The 12,609-nt window shown below is 44.6% G+C and overlaps 1 protein-coding gene across 1 annotated transcript in view; it reads left to right on the top strand.

Moving 5' to 3' along the window:
* Window positions 1-12,609, top strand: part of jarid2b (jumonji and AT-rich interaction domain containing 2b) — a gene marked incomplete in the record, with an annotated part of 46,170 nt that overhangs the window by 15,300 nt on the left and 18,261 nt on the right. The window contains 2 exon segments of the mRNA XM_062529135.1: window positions 2,803-2,826; window positions 6,374-6,544. Of these exon segments, the coding sequence (XP_062385119.1) occupies window positions 2,803-2,826; window positions 6,374-6,544 (195 nt within the window).

The following is a 12,609-nucleotide window of genomic DNA, read 5'->3' as shown; positions in this document are numbered from 1 at the left end:
TAGATATTTTATTTACAGTGGAAGTATGGCAAACGAGAAGGAATCACACACGCACTAGTAATATTAGTTTACCATTTTCAATATATCAATTATCAATTTTGAATGTGAATTTTTGTAATTTACACATTTGTTCTAAATGTGTTGATCTCACACACACACTCTCACACACACACACACACACACACACACACACACACACACTTACCATGACCCCCCCCACCACCATCAGTAATAATGATGGTAGATATTTTATTTACAGTGGAAGTATGGCAAACGAGAAGGAATCACACACGCACTAGTAATATTAGTTTACCATTTTCAATATATCAATTATCAATTTTGAATGTGAATTTTTGTAATTTACACATTTGTTCTAAATGTGTTGATCTCACACACACACTCACACACACACACACACACACACACACACACACCACTGGCATCAGTCAGGTTCCAAAATGTACTATTTTTAAGTGCTCGTGGGTTTGCACCCACGATGTGCTTTTATTAATGCAACATATGAATATGTTTGTTTAATGCAGTCTAAATGTTATGTGGCTGTATTAGCAATTGTATTTTAAAAATTAAAATGTATAATAAACTACCATTTCCCTTTGTAATTTGACTGGCCCATTTTACCTGAAGCTGCTGGCCCATTTTACCTGAAACGGCTCATGCGAAAAAAGTTGGCACAGCTGATGTTTCAAGAACTGTAGGGCCTAAATACTTGTATTTTTTTACATACTTTCAACACAAAAGTATGAAAAACAGTCATTATTAATGATAAAAACACTTGGAAAAGGCATAGATGATATTGTATTACTGTCCCAAGCGATTTACCAAAAAGTGGCCCAATTTAGCTGATATCACCCTATATAGTAACATAGGGATTGTGGTAATACTAATAGTTTACTATTGTTGGTTTACATGTGGCTGTGGTCCTGTTTGTTTGTTATGTCGGAGAAATTACAAAAATCAAAGTAAAACTGCTCAAATGTGTTCAACAATCAGTATTTACTGAAATGTGCATAATTTGACGCTATTGCCAATCTGTGACGTCATAATATGCAAATTAGATGAGTAAATTTACTCCCTTTATAAACTTTAGTTCATACTCAATGATTTTCACATTTACAGTAGGACTTTATCTCTGACCACTTTTAAGCCATGGCCTTTTGCATTTTTTATGCAAAAATCCAAAAAAACCCGGGCGGTTAGAGGTTGGGGATTGGGGAAGGCCTGGCTTTTATTTTCTCTCTGTCTGGAAGCGGAGAGACCCAATTCCTGTGCCAGAGGGAGAGTGTGAGGAAGAGAAAGACAGGGAGGGAGAGAGGGAGGGAGGGGGAGAGGGAAGGAGGGAGGGAAGGAAGGATATTGATGGGTGGTGTGAGACTGTGCATTTCTATTATTAATTCTAGCCATGCAACACGATGCCAAGCAGGTTCTCTCTTTCTTTATTTCTGACCCTTTTTGTCCCTCTCTTTCTTTATTTCTGTCCCTTTTTGTCTCTCTCTCCTTTCTTTCTTTCTTTTTTTCTGTCTGTCTTTCTGTCATTCTTTCATTCATTCTTTCTTTCTCTTTCTTTCTTTCTTTCTCTCTCTCTCTCTTTCTTTCTTTCTTTCTTTCTTTCTTTTCTTTATGCCTGTTGTCTCTGTATTTCTAATGAAACTCCGACTGCTTTAAGCCCAGGCTGATGTTGTGTCCACTGTCCAGTCCTGTGTGCTGGTGGTTATGGCTGTAGAAGGGCTGGTGCTTGAGTAAGCACTGGCCACTCACCTACAGGTCCCCACAGACATGCCGCAGAGCCCCCACTTCCTCCTGTCCAGCCATGCCATGTCTCTTGTGTCTGTCAACAACACACACACACACACACACACACACACACACAGACAGACAGGCACACACATAATCACATATACACACATGGCAAGAGAGGGAACTAATGGCGGCCATTTTCTTAATTAGGCCAGTGGTTTGAGCTGATTGTGAGGGCCCCTTGTGTTTATTTATGCTGTAACTAACCCCCAGCCACTCACTTGAGGAATTAAGTTGTTTAAAAAGGTGAAAATCTGCTGCAGATGTGTGTACGCGCACACACACACACACACACACACACACACACACACACACACACACACACACACACACACACACACGGAGAGGGAGAGAGGGAGAATAGGTGGCTGGTTTTACCAGATAGGAGTCAGGAGAAGATGTCTAGTCCAAAGAATGCATGCATACACTTAGCTTTGTCACGCATTTGGGAATATTCTTTTAAGTAGTAATCTGAGGTTTACATTTAGTTTATTTCTGCATTCATTCATCGCTGGCTGTTAAAGTATTGAGTGTTCAAACTTTTTTTGTAACCTAAGCTCTCAGAGAGTGTGTGTGTGTGTGTATATGTGTGTGCTTGAGAGAGAACTGGAGAGAAAGAGAGCGAGACACGACCACAACCACCGGACTCGAGTGTCGCTCAGAATCATTAGCACATTCAGTGCCAGCTTCTATTGTCTGTTGTTGTAACGGACACCTCCTTAATGAGCCAGCCAGGTCTGCACACCTCCCCAAATGGACTCAGCTTCATACCCCCCCCCCCCCCCCACCCCTCCCCCCCACCTGTGATTTATCTCTGTTTCTCCCAGCCCCAGGCATTGTCATAATAATATCACAACTGTTTAGACTTTATTTATTTATTTATTTTCCTGAGACATTTTATTTCAGATTGATTGCCCTCGTGAAATTGCCTTTATTTCTTTGCTTGATGTCCCACTAATTGTAGTTTTGCTTTGCATTTAATTTCAGGTTACTCCACGAGCCAAAATGAAGGTTAGTTGCTTTTACACATTTCTCCACAGTGCTTAGAGTTAGTAGAATAATAGTCGTCACTGCACCTCAAGCTGATTGTCATTCATTTCATGTTGAAGTGACTTAGAGTGCTAGCAATTTGCCATAGCCTACAAAGAGATAGCATGATATTTTTTGTGTAATTTTGTGAAAATTAAAACATCAAATTTCCAACACCAATTACATTTTTTTTTATAAAAGTGCCCTTTTGAGATTTTGAGAACTCCCTACTTAGGTAGTTAAGCTCCATTAACTGAAGTGATTTTAATGACATGAGGTGGCCCAGTCTCGTTTGATCTATGGATCAAAACCATAGATCCTAACTAAGTTAGCAACATAGTTAGTTGGCAATGGGAAATTGCACTGCAACCAACAAAGTTGCTAACAGGTTAGCAACTATGGTTTTGGGAGACGCACCCCAGAGTGGTAGTGTGATGGCCGTGATGCCATGACGGGGGTCACGGGTGGCAGCCAGGTCGTCTGCTATCGTCCCCAGGTGTGCCGCGCAACAGTACCCGCGCTGTCATCAACAGGCCACAGTATCAGTGGCCTCAACCACACACACACATTCTATCTCTCTCTCTCACACTCACACACACACACACACACACACACACACACACACACACACACAGAGAGAGCTACACCCACAAGGAGCTCTGTGTTCTCCACCCCAGCCCCCCCTTACTGACCTGCTCCAAGGTCAGGCCCCAGAGGTCAGAGCACAGGTCAAAGGTTAACACTATGGAGATTGTGACCTCTGGTGCAAGGCGGACGGATTGTCAGATGAGCAGCGGTCTTTCATCAGGACGCGGATGAAATGGCCAGTGGGCATGTAGGGGAGGGGGGAGGTGACCGGACATCTGCGCTGGCCAATACTCTCCAAAGTTATCCAATAACTACTTATAGCGCTCAGAAGCAGACTTTTCGCAGACACTTATTGTCTCTCTCTCTGTCTCTCTCTCTCTGTCTCTCTCTCTGTCTCTCTCTCTTTCTCTATCTCTCTCTAGCACATTCTTTCAGCCCAATTTTGACCGGTGTGTATATGCGTCACTGTGTTGGCTCAGCTCTCCATAGCTGTGTGTGTGTGTGGGTGTGTGGGTGTGTGTGTGTGATGATGCAGATTAAGCGCAGCTTAATGAGGATGCTCCTGTCAGGTGGGAGTGTAGAGTGTTAGGCGCCGTTGTGCGGTGCGGTGGAGTCTCATGTTTATGGATCAGTGTCGCCGCTCCCTCCCTCCATCCCTCTCTCCCTCCCTTCCTCCCTCCCTTCTTCCTTCCTTCCCTCCCTCCCGTGCGGCTAATGATGGCGGCTACAGCACAGTCAGTCAGAGCGCTGCTCCCAAGACTTGCCTGAAGACCGTCGTGCTTTTAGTGCTGTCTGTCACACCCACATGCTTGCCTCCTCTTGGTTTTAATGAGCACTAGAGTTGTGTGTGTGTGTGTGTGTGTGTGTGTGAGAGAGAGAGAGAGAGAGAGTGAGAGTGTGTGTGTTCTCGTATCCTTGCCGTAGTTCTGTGTAAAGATGACTACACATTAGCAGAGCTCCCACTGTGGCCGTAATGGTGGCATGTAAGTCATGTGAGGGTCTGTGATCTCAAACGGGACACAGAGTGAGGAGATAGAGTTTATAGAGAGAGGAAGAGGAAGAGTGCATAGAGAGAGGAAGAGGAAGAGTGCATCGAGAGGAAGAGGAAGAGTGCATAGAGAGAGGAAGAGGAAGAGTGGATAGAGAGAGGAAGAGGAAGAGTGCATAGAGAGAGGAAGAGGAAGAATGGATAGAGAGAGGAAGAGGAAGAGTGCATAGAGAGAGGAAGAGGAAGAGTGCATAGAGAGAGGAAGAGGAAGAGTGCACAGAGAGAGGAAGAGGAAGAGTGGATAGAGAGAGGAAGAGGAAGAGTGCATAGAGAGAGGAAGAGGAAGAGTGCATCGAGAGGAAGAGGAAGAGTGCATAGAGAGAGGAAGAGGAAGAGTGGATAGAGAGAGGAAGAGGAAGAGTGCATAGAGAGAGGAAGAGGAAGAGTGCACAGAGAGAGGAAGAGGAAGAGTGCATAGAGAGAGGAAGAGGAAGAGTGGATAGAGAGAGGAAGAGGAAGAGTGCATAGAGAGAGGAAGAGGAAGAGTGCACAGAGAGAGGAAGAGGAAGAGTGCACAGAGAGAGGAAGAGGAAGACCTGTAGAGTCCTTTAGTGGGACTGTTTGAACCATGGAGGTATTATAAGAACTGGAGAAAGTGAACAAGTCCCGCCCCCATTCATTTCCATGGGAATGTTAGGCTAGTGAAAATTGGCAAAATTGAACGATTTTTTCAGGCTTCAACATGGCGTTTCAAGGGGCTTGTTTCCGGTGCCGTTTTACTTAGCCAATTAAGTTCCAGGTTACTGATTGACGTAAGGTACAGAAGGAGAGCTCCTGCCTACACTAAGCTTGTGCATGAGCTGAGAGTGGAACAGCCACCAATCAGCATGAGGAAAACATCACCGGACATGATGTATTTCTGGAAAATGGCGACGAGGAAGTGCCTTGCTAATCGGCGAAGCTAATCAGTCAAATCCTCCTGACCCCCTGGTTTGAACTACTCACAGGCTGCCATTAGTTGGTGACGAAATGGCTTATCCTGATCCAAGATCAGCAGATATGTCCACTTGTCTTGACCATTGTCAGAAAGCTCATGGTAACATGGGTGCATTTGTGTAAAGGACAATGAATGGCAAGGGAATGAATAGAGAATCAATAGTCGAGACAGTGATTTATGTTTATGGAGTAACAGTCTCAGTGGCACAGCCATGATGAAGATCCATCATTTATATTGCATCATAGCACAGGCTTCGGACTATATGTGACCCTGCAAAGCAAAACCAGTCGCTTTGTGCTCGATGCTACAGTATATTGAGAAAATCCACGATAAACAAACGTTCAGCCTAAAATGTTGAATTTCATATTTTCGCTTAATTCGACAGTATACAGTCCACACTTCCATATTATGAATACGTTTCACAGGATAACATAAGTTTTGACTCTTAAACCCGGTGAAGATTCAACACATTAGCAGTCATTCCTATTGTCCACACCACTTAAAAAGGAGAATTTATCCTTTTCTTGCATGTCGTGACGGGAGAACCATGTCAACTTTAAATGCGGTTATCTTAGCGATAGTTTTTAGAATTCCCTTGATATTCATGTACATATTGTTGGAAAGCTTAGTTTATGGCCGGTCATGTGAGCACAATAAGTTAATTTTGTACATTTTACCAAAGTGTCTGGTTTCGCTTTGCAGGGTCACATATATTTTTAAAAACATCTCTCTCTCTCTCTCTCTCTCTCTCTCTCACTCTCTCTGTCTCTGTCTCTCCATCTTCCTCTGCTTGATATACATATAATTGGAAAGCTTAGTTCATGGCCGTTCATGTGAGCACAATAACTTAATTTTGTAAATTTGACCAAAGCGACTGTTTTTTTTTATTTTATTTTAAAAGCATCTCTCTCTCTCTCTCCATCTTCCCCCCCCCCCCCCCCCCCCCCCCCGTCCAGGGTCACCAGCATTGCCCAGTCACATGGCGTACTTCGGGAGCTCTCAGGAGGCAGACGATCTGGACAGCGATGACGAGTGCGAGGAGGTGGAGCTTGACCCCTGTGTGGCGTCCGTGTCCTGCCAGTCGACACCGAGGAAGGGAAAACTGCCGAGCAAGCTCAATGGACATGGTAAGTCGTGCATACACACACACACACACACACACACACACACAAACACACACACACACACACACTCATCAGGGAACAGCTGAACTCCATGACCAGGGTCCCAAAATGCCCAGTTACATATGTGTGTTAGGCCTGGAATGTGGTGCTATGCTACTCTGCTGCTGCATACACACACACACACACACACACACACCAAACAGTCCTGAGCTGTCCAGGGATGTCCATCTATTCACATTCACCTTGGCTGTTTTCCGGTGTGTGTCTGAGCCTGTAGATTTATGTGAACTGGTGCATAAAGTAATGACTAGGCAGTTGTAGCGGTGGCGGGTTTCCAGGTCCGATGCAGGAAGAAACATACATTTATGTGACAGCTCACTCTCTCCGGCTGCCTTGTTATTATGTCACTCACTTGAGAACCGTCGAGTCGTACATAGAAAATAACAACTTTGAATGTCCATGAAGGTGACACCCACACACACACACACACACACACACACACACACACACACACACACACACACACACACACACCCTCAGTAGGACAAGTGATGGATGGGTGTTCAGTGATGTATAGCTGGAGCGGCAAGAGGCAGTATGGGGAGAGAGGGAGACCAAGAAGGAGGCCAGCGGCCATAAAGGATGAGGGAACGATTGAAGAGTCAAAATGAAAATGAGAAAATAAAATACACTGCATCAGAAAAGTGGCACAAGAGAGAGAGAGCGAGGGAGGGAGAGAGAGGAGGATAAAGACAGAGATGGAGATGTGTATGAGAGAGTGCACTAAAAGAAAGAAAGAGTGAAAGAAAGACGATGTCTTTTCTGCGCAGTAGCAGCCTCACTCACGTGTTGGATGGGCTGTCTGTTTCTGCCCCTCAACTCCAATTAGCACTGAGCTCCAGACGCAGCAACAAGGTGTTTATGCATGCAGCTCACACTAGGGGAACACACACACACACACACACACACACACACACACACACACACACACACACACACACACACACACACACACACACACACACTATAGAGCTTACTACACACAAACACATACACACATGTGCTCCCTGTAGCCCTGCTACGCATGTATACACACACACACACCTTGCAGATAGCTTTGCTTAGAGAGCTCTCTGGAGAGTGCGAGTGGAGGTGTGTAGCAAAGTAAAGTGTGAGCGTGTGTGTGGACGAAGACAAACAAACAAACAAAACAATAAATAAAACATCAGAGATTTAGAATGGAGTAAACATGAGAATTCACAAGATGGTAAGTAGATAGTTGCAACAACACAAATAGGAAGACCCTGTAATTAGAAGCAGTAGAAAGTAAAATGATGTGAGGACATAGGCTACTACAAGATAAAAGTGAGTTAACTAAAAGCTCTCATTTACAGGTATGTTTTCAGGTCTTGAAAGATGGACAGATTTTGCCTGTCTGATGTACTGAGGCAGGGTGCTCCATAGCTTCGGTGCATAGTGGATAAAAGCAGCTTCTCCGCTTTGCCTGTGGTGCACTTTGGGCACAATTAAAAGATTAGCATTGGAAGAGACTCGTCATGTTAAACGCAAAGAAATCTGTCACTTGTGATGAGCTACAAGCCGTTCTAGCTAAGTGTCTGTCTGTCTGTCTGTCTGTCTGTCTGTCTGTCTGTCTGTCTGTCTGTCTGTCTGTCTGTCTGTCTGTCTGTTATCTGAGGTGCTACCTGTTAGGCCCTGTGCTATTTCAGGAACACTGATGGGATCACCCACACATGAATGCATACACAGTATGCTAACCCTTGGGGAAATCATTTTATATATATATATATATATATATATATATATATATATATATATATATATATATTTATTTATTTATTTATTTATTTATAATATCCATACTTACTATCTGAATCTTACCACGGCACTGTGTGTATCAATTCACTATGAACAGCTGTTGGTGTTTATTTAATAAAGGAGTGTGCCAAAGTGTGTGTGTGCGTGTCTGCTCACGCATTGGTGCATACATGGTGTGCTGTCACATATCTGCACACATACTGTGCTTCAGTGTAGTGTTAATGTGCATGCGTGTGTGTGTGTGTACACATGTGTGTGTGCTGTGCATGCTGCGCTCCAGTGCAGTGTGTGGGTGTGTGTGCGTGCGCGGGTGTAGAGGTGGCAGTGGGGTGTGTGTGTGTGTGTGTGTGTGTGTGTCCGCGGGTGTAGAGGTGGCGGGGGGTGTGTTCTGTAACTGGAGCTGCGGCGCGTCTTGTCCAGCGAGAGGCTCCACTCTCAGCACAACCCTCCCCGAGGGCCCGGACACCCAATCCCCTGGAGGGAGGCAGCCGGGGCGGCTCAGCTCAGCTCAGCTCAGGCCTCCGCTGCACAGGCCAGGTGTGCGGGGCATCCGGTTACGCCAAACCAGGGTCAAGAGCAAGAGACCACAGCCCAGCCATTAGGAACCTCCCTCCACTAGGCACAAGCCCTTTTCACTCTGAAAGCCGGCACCTTTGCGGTAAGGTGGAGGCGGTAATTTGCCGGCTGTGTCTGTGTGAAAAAGAGGTGCAATATTCCTCCTTTCAAAAAAGCCGCCACGGTGTAGGCGTAAACATGTAAGCGATCGGGCGTGAAGTTGAACAATGACGTACAACATAGGCGTCGGAGGAATATTTCGTTTTGTGAAACTTTCAAAACAAAATCTGACCCGTACAGTAGCTTTGGAGTTTAGGAAGTAGGCTGCAGGCAGCAGTTAGATACATACTGTATCTGGCATAGGCTGCGTAGGCCACAGGGAGACTCGTGGAGAAAGAAGAAAATATTCATGACCTGCATAAAAGATTGTAGACCGAGCAAAAGAATAGAATATTAGATCAAGTATTTGTAGGGGAACCTCACTTAGCTTTGTTGTTATTCATACCAGTGAGGTTAAACTGAATCAAATTGAAGGGGATAGATATGAATCAAATGGAGTAATATAGAACTGAATGAAACTGGTCCAAATTGAATTTAGGCTATCAATAAAAAATAAATGAATTCAATTCAGTCTTTTTGTTGAACGTACTCTGAAATGAATCACCAAGTTGAATTGAATGAAACTGATTAGAATCCGATTAAATTGATTTGAATTGAATGAAACTGATTAGAATCCGATTAAATTGATTTGAATTGTACTGGAGTGAAGAGAGGGAGATGGAATGGGGCCCAGAGAGAGAGAGAGAGAGAGAGAGAGAGAGAGAGACAAGAAAGAGGGGTGGAAAAAGCTTGGTCATATCACACCTTGCACACACACACACACACACACACACCTCATGGTGTGTGGCCCTAGAGTGGAGGCTTGCGAGAGGGAAAGGCCTGAGATTATGTCTGTGTTTTACTGGGCTGAATTATTAACCGAATGACTCGCATTGCAGCGTCAGTGCTGAAACCGACACATACTGCATACCGTCTGAATAGGCTGGGGTCACAGCCGTCTGCCCTGCCTTATACTCTTACCCTCGTCTCTCGTCCCTCTCTCACCCACATATGCATATATAGTCCACACACACACACACACACACACCTTCAGCTGATACACAGGTGAGCCCAAAAGTGTTGCATTATTCAGTGTGATTGACAGGGCCTTGGAGGCAGGCCAGGACTGGGCGAGCCGGAGGCTGAGTGACACACACACACACACACACAGACACACACACACACACACACACACCAACCATACAGTACATGTGAGCTCTGGAGGCCTGCCTCAAGAGTTTTCCCTCAATGTCTTGCCAAACTGTCAACACTGGATACCAGGGTATAGTGTGTGTGTGTGTGTGTGTGTGTGTGTGTGTGTGTGTGTGAATGTATAATGTAAAGACGGAGAGCCTGAACCCAGACTGCGATGCTGTTGGCCTAACAGTCTGAAGGCAAACAGGCCTGCTGTCTCTGGCAGACCAGAGAATTCTGTGTGGCTAGACAGTCTTTGGTGCTGATGGAGCATACACACACACACACACACACACACACACACACACACACACACACACAACGCTGAGCATATGTATGTTAAGTACAGTATACCTCAATCAAAACAGGCCATTTTAATATACAGCTCAGGGTAGATATTGTTCAGATCTATGAGCCACAGCGTGTGTGTGTGTGTCTGAGAGCAAGCGAACGAGAGAGAGAGTGTGCGAGTGAGTGAATGTTTACCCTTCTAAATTAAACACCTTTTATTGGATTCGGCTGACAGTCATTTGTGTATCATGTCAACAGTGGTTGGCATTGAGAAGAATGAGGTGAGTCTGACGGGATCCGTGCGCCTCATAAACAGGTTGAGGAGGGAGATGACCGTTAATGAGAATCGTTAAGGCCCGCTTAGTTCAGATATTCTTTCGGAGAGTTCTGGACGGCCAAAGAGGACTGTGCTTCTTTGAGTCGAAAATAAATATGGAAATCGGGTGGACATAGCGCCGCAGTGTCAGAAATGAAGTGATGTTTCCACTGCTCGAATTTGACAAGGCCAAAGTGCTTATTAAAGGCACATTTACTGCAACGTTTGTGTGTGTACGTTTTTTTTTTTTTGCTTCTACAGTGGGCTACTGTTAAATGGCCTGCTCGATCTGACTCTTTGCCAGGCAGTGTTTTAGACTGTCATTGAGGCAATGTCAAACAGTACTCTGCTCCGTTACTGTATGTCCCTTGTACCTGAGACAAGTCTGAGACAATTGTATTAAAATTTAAAAATGTTATGATGTTTACAGTTGGCTCCAGTATTGCCACTGAAAGGCCTTAGCAGGTAGCACAGGCACAATGGTTCTCCCTGTACCTCACTGCTTTGTTACCTGCCAAGGAGGTTATGTTTTCATCGGGGTCTGTCTGTCTGTCTGTCTGTCTGCAAGCAAGATAACTCAAAGTTAAGGATGATTTTCAACAAAATTTACAGGGAAGGTCTGACATGACCCAAGGAAGAAACGATTAAAGTGATCCGTATTACCATCTAGATCCAGGAAGGAAGTCCTGCCAAGTACTGTATTTGATCCATCCATTTAGTAAACCAGCTCATCCTAATTAGCAGCCAGGTAGATCAGATCATTAGTGATATCACCTGTGTCAAGTGCACAGGTAGAAAGAATATATGGCAGGACTTTTACTCTCTGGAACCAGGAATGTCCGCCGCTGCTGTTTGCACCCAGGTGCGTTCATAGCACCCAAGTTCAGTTTCAGCTGTTTCAAGTCCTTTAGCAGCATGGCCACATGGGAGTTGACCCTAATAAGAGTCGTCCTGTCCTGTGCTGTCCTCTCTGTGGAATCAGCTGCCACCCCCTGTCAGAGATGCTCCCTCTATCACCAGTTTTAAATCTAGGCTAAAAACACACCTCTTCTCCCTGGCATTCCCTGTCGGTGTATTGCTTTTTCTTTAGTTTTTTTTATTTATTTATTTTATTTTACCTATTTAATTTTTTTTCTTTTTAATCTTTATCTATTTTTGCTGTTGGTTAAAGGAGAATTCCGGTGTGATATTGACTTAAAGTGTGTTGAAATATGATACCGAGTGTGAGCGATTGTCTCAGAGCTGATCTCGACCTGTCAGCTGTTCTCCGAAACCCGGCGGTAGCTCAGCAATAGTAAACCAGGTTTTTAACGTTTGTGCCTCGGGCATCGAACTGCCGTGCAAATAAATCACTGTTTTACACCATTAATGAGGCTCAAAGTAGCTCCACACTTTATTGGTAGACTTCTGAGGGCCCTGACATTTAAAACGAGACATCGAGAACTTTGAAAAAGCACTGGTTGTTTACTTACATGACTGTTTATTCAGGCAGTCACTTTCGAAAGTTTACCGGTCGCAGCCATCTTGAATTTAGTCACGTGACTGATTCATGACTAGTGCACGCATAGACATAGCGATTACGTGAACCAGTCACGAATCAGTCACGTGACTAAATTCAAGATGGCTGCTACCGCTAAACTTTCGAAAGTGACTGCCTGAATAAACAGTCATGTAAGTAAACAACCAGTGCTTTTTCAAAGTTCTCGATGTCTCGTTTTAAATGTCAGGGCCCTCAGAAGTCTACCAATAAAGTGTGGAGCTACTTTGAGCCTCATTA

This window comes from Sardina pilchardus, chromosome 24 (assembly GCF_963854185.1).
Source record: "Sardina pilchardus chromosome 24, fSarPil1.1, whole genome shotgun sequence".
Lineage (NCBI taxonomy): Eukaryota > Metazoa > Chordata > Actinopteri > Clupeiformes > Clupeidae > Sardina > Sardina pilchardus.
The sequence above is the reverse complement of the archived record's forward strand: the minus strand, read 5'-3'. Positions and strand labels throughout refer to the sequence as shown.